The 4,964-nt window shown below is 35.4% G+C and overlaps 1 protein-coding gene across 1 annotated transcript; it reads left to right on the top strand.

Moving 5' to 3' along the window:
• Positions 1-223: 223 nt before the first annotated feature.
• Positions 224-874, top strand: LOC136796721 (ankyrin repeat domain-containing protein 7-like). Its single transcript, XM_067051180.1, has one exon. It carries the CDS (start codon positions 224-226, stop codon positions 872-874), a length of 651 nt encoding a protein of 216 aa, XP_066907281.1.
• The last annotated feature ends 4,090 nt before the right edge of the window (positions 875-4,964 follow it).

Here is a 4,964-nt window from a genome sequence, read left to right as displayed (position 1 = left end):
CAACTCCCGCCAAATCGCTTGTCTTGTGATTCTCTACGAATCCGCCGAGCCAAATTTTTCATGGGAAATCGGTGAAATACTACACAACATGGACACCGCGGAAAAGCATCTCCTAGTTTCCTGGCTTAGGGAAACATTTTCTTTTGAAAAACAAAATGTATATGATTTATTTAAAACTTGGATGAAGAATGAATCGAACTTAGGATTGTATATCGCTTACGATATGAACAGGACATATGGGATCTTACAAGAAGCGGCTTGGAAAGGTGACAACGATTTGTTGAAGTGGTTGCTCTCACGAAATGTTGAAATTGATTCTAGAGACGATCTCGGAAACACAGCGTTGCACTTGGCGGCCAAAGAGGGCCATTTAGCCACCGTAAAATTTCTATTGGATCACAAAGCTTCAATATTCGTTCTTAACTCAGAGCGTCGTAGACCATTTGATTTGGCTTTAAACTCTGAACAATTCGATATTTGCGACATTCTGTATCCAATGCCTACTCAGAAAAGTTTCGAATCAATGATACTGGATTTCGTTCGGGAGGGTAACGTTCGCAAGCTACAATATCTACTTAAAAAAAACGAATGGTGTTATATTTGGAGTGCACTATCTGTTGCTGTAGAAAAAAGATATCCAAAATTAGTTGATATGTTGCTTCAGAATTGCTTAAGATTATCCCTTGTCCCAAATGAACACAATACAATAATTTTAACTAAGGCTATTTCTAATGGTGATCGAATTATAGTTGAAAAGTTACTTGCAGCTGGTTTCGAGATGGAAGATTCGTTGATTAGTCTTGCTATGGAGAATAAGCTATATGAGTTTTTAAACAATTGTGACCATAAGTCAATTATAGACACCGTAGATTAAATTTGAAGCTGGACTCTTGTCTAACTAACTATTATACTTTTAAAATAAATTTTTTCTTCCAATTTATTTCTACATTTGACACATGGGTTGACAATAGTTTTTAATGGGGCACACTAATCGTTCTATGGAACATTTTGGGCTAGAGGGGATACAAGTCTTTCACTCTAATATCTAAAATAGGATAAAATCATATTATATATCTATCAATTCTTTCATGTTTAACATATATGTAAATTGTAAATTATTCATAAACGAAAGAAACCTGATTTCAAATTATTAACATATTGCTGAAGACCTTTCTTTATTTACATATTTACGTATTTCATATTATGTCATATTAATACTAGAAAGATATTCTATTGCTTATAAAACCCTAATTTTTATTAAATTTATAATTGAAATAGAAATAAGTAGAGACGTCCATAAAATTTCTTATGACGATGCCTGTGCTCTGATAGGAATCCTATATACATATATGTAAGATGTAAATAATGCTGACTTACTAATTATCGATTTCTATACAGATGGCACAGGGTGTGCTTTTAAATCTCAGTGTAATCAAACTTACTATAGCGAACAACATTGTCTGTGTCGACAACAGCCAAATAATTAAGCAGAAAAATTAGTAGTAGTTAAGGCTACATACTACGTTGTAATATCTATACTGACAATAAACTATCAATAGTATCAAATAAAAAAATCCAAAAGTACTACTTACTAATTGAGGAAATTAGACATAATATAATTCAAATCCTAAATGAGAACATAAAAATTTCACTAATTTTTCTCGAATCCTTACCATAGTTCAGTGCCTTAAATTAAAAAAATTATACCTGACATAATTCAAGACTGGGACAACAACTTCCTACTCCCCTGTGCAAATAGATACCCAATATAACACTTTAATACTATGAAAAAATATAAATTACACATTATAAACTGACGCAATTACTGACAGAACACGAACTATCTAAATAGTACTTAAATAGATTTTACCTAACAAACACAGATTTTTATAACTTCAACGAAGAAACTTCACAAACATTTAATTGCGTACTTTTCGACTGTACCTTATATGAACAACAAAGGTTTGATTTAGTAAATGTGATAGAGATACAAGGTCACTTCCACAATCTAAAATCTTTAAAATATACTAAAAAAAATTTGGTGCACTTTATTTTTAAGATTGATCCTCAATCCTATAAAACCAAACTGTAATCATCAGACGTAGTCCTTCTAATTGTGAATTGTGAAAATCTAAGATAATATACTGTATTATAAAATTTATTAAAGTGATAATATCTGTTACAATCTTTCCATTATATTTATTTTAATACTATGCATGTCTCTTACTCATTTATTGTATTTAGTTAAATATCTATTCTTTATTTATTGTATTCATAGTTTTTGGTATTTTAACATTATATACGATTCTTATCAATTTATTTATATTAAACATGTTTATTTAGCTAAATGTATACTTTCCTCATATATCTTAGAATCATTACATTCTTAAGAATCATGGAGCTGATTGTTAAAATGGATTCACTGATTGATATTCACTAATTTAGTGAAGCACAATCATACTAAATAAAAATCAAATACTTAGACATTTTTTCTCTACTATTGTATATTTATGAAAAATATTTTAGGATATAAAATAGTTTGCTAGATATTTTTTTTAGATTTTTATTCTATTCACTTCTTTTGTAAAACTTAACTTCATATCTTGCTTCTTCTTTCTGCTTGATCTAATATTATGATTACATATTTCATTTGTTACATATAATATCTTTCTCTCAATTTTATTTTATTTTTTATTTTTAAATTATTAATAAACTAAAATAATCATATTTCTTTGCATTATATAACTTAAAATTTTTATTTTATTTCCTTAATTATGTTATTTAACCTACTTTTTCAATTACCTATATATAAATTTTATTTTCCACTTTTTTCATCACTTTAATTTTATTAATTATATTCTGTATATTCTGTATTTACTTGATATCCTTCTGTTTGTATTTTCTTTTTTATTGCCTGTATTCATTGATTGTTATCTTGTTCTGATTTTACCTCTGATAAAGGCTAGAAATTCTAGCCGAAATGTTGACACAATTAAATAAGTTATTTAACTAATTTGTTTTATTTCCTCCTGTTAAGTATTCCCTCCTCGGGACCAATAACGATATATTCGATTGTGCGCCGAATCATTAAGAAGGTTATGGATATTGAACTAAGAAAACAGGTCACCTTCAACAAAAGTCAAAGGGGCTTCATCAAAGGTCTGCCGGAAGCACATGTAAGGGCCGAAATCATCGACGCGATCATAAAAGGTGCCAAAAATAGGAAAAAAGATTGCGCGGTGGTTTTTCTGGACGTTGTTGGTGCTTTCAACAACGTTGGTCATGGACACATAGTGAGCTCGCTGGAGGCAAGAGGTGTGTCATCCGACGTTAAAAATAACGTCCTAACCACAGATAAGATAAATATCAGTATTAGAACCCACTCGACTAGCCAAATCAGTGTCTTGCGGGGGTGCCTCCGGTAGGGCCCTTGTCACCTTCGCTGTTCAACCTAGTAATCGATCATTTGAATCGCGAGTTCTATGATCAGGAGTTTGCCAATAAGTTTGGATATGACCTGAAAAGTGACCAAGAGAACGTGGTATCGGCGCGCGACAGGGGTTCTGCGGAAAGAATAATAAATAGTGTCCAGAGGCTGCTCGCGGAGATTGGTTTGGCAATTAATGCAAAGAAAAGTGTGTTTATCATATTGAACAAAGGAGAGCTGCGCTCAACAAAGCTCTCCCTTGAGAATACAGAGGTCGTCCAAACGGCAAAAGCCGAGGAAACAATCAAATATCTTGGATGTACATTCTCGGGAGAGAATATTTGGAGAAGAGCTGGATAAGTTAGTGAGCTCATGCCTCCTCAAACCGGAACAAAAGATCAACGTTGTCAACCAGTACTTGTTCTCGGGCCTTGTTTACCCTCTCCAGACTGCTCCCCTTACAAAGATACGTCCTGAGATATTGGAGGGCATTGATACCAATATCCGCAGGAGTATCAAGGCCATCATTGGGCTCCCCGCTAACACCTCGTCGGCGATGCTGTACGCACCCAGGAGGTATCGGGGACTGGGTCTGATCCGCTGTCAATAGGAAGCTCCACTACAGCATTGGTCCATTGCTCAACGGCTGTCGAATGTTCCAGATGCCCTATTCCAGTCTATATTCAGTTACGAAGCAGAAATCGCGGCATCCACTTGGGGTGGATAGGGGCAACCAAAGTGTGAGAGCTCTACGAGTCGTTGCGTGAGAATGCTTTCGAAGAATGGGCCAGTTGGAGATGGCAGGGTATCGGTTTTCGCCATTTCAATGAGACCCCGAAAGCAAATAGATATGTATGTGACAAGCAGGTACTCTCGGGGTCAGAATGGGCGAACGCCCTGAAACCTTATATCAACTACGTACCAGGAGCCAGTGGACAGCAAGGAGCAGTTGGGTCCCTCTGTCGCAAATGCGGCAGAGAGTCTGAAACACCAGCTCATGTGCTGGGAAAATGCCCCAACATCTTCCTCCTTATATCACGCCGGCATCTCAGGGTCAAAGAAGAATTGATGAAGTTCCTTGAAAAAAAAGACTTCACCTGCTTCCAAGAGGTCTATTGTATTGACACCGACGGATCCGTAAGATATGCAGATATTGACGCGTTTACAAAAGTCGGAGACACGGCTCTTGTCTTGGATCCGACGGTAAGATTTGAAAGTAGTGACCTCGAACAGGAAGGTGGAGTGGAAAGGGAAAAAAAGAAAATATATGAAAAATGCGTCACTTTCCTTAAGGAAAAATTCCGCGAGACCTTCGGAGAGAGAGAGTTCACCGTGAGAGGCCTCTGGTTTGGATCTCGCGGAACAATATCTGATAGAACAAGGAGTTTCTTAGAAGGCCTAGAGTTAGCATCAGGGATATTGTGATCTTAGCAGAAAATAGTATTTTGGACTCCCTGGGGATCATACACCATCACCTGGATGGGAATTAGCTCGGAGATTATCCATTGTTTTATTTATTTGTTTTAATATGCGGACC

Source organism: Halyomorpha halys, unplaced genomic scaffold (assembly GCF_000696795.3).
Source record: "Halyomorpha halys isolate HHAL.00 unplaced genomic scaffold, Hhal_1.1 Scaffold198.1, whole genome shotgun sequence".
NCBI classification, from domain to species: domain Eukaryota; kingdom Metazoa; phylum Arthropoda; class Insecta; order Hemiptera; family Pentatomidae; genus Halyomorpha; species Halyomorpha halys.
This window is presented reverse-complemented; position numbering and strand designations above follow the sequence as displayed.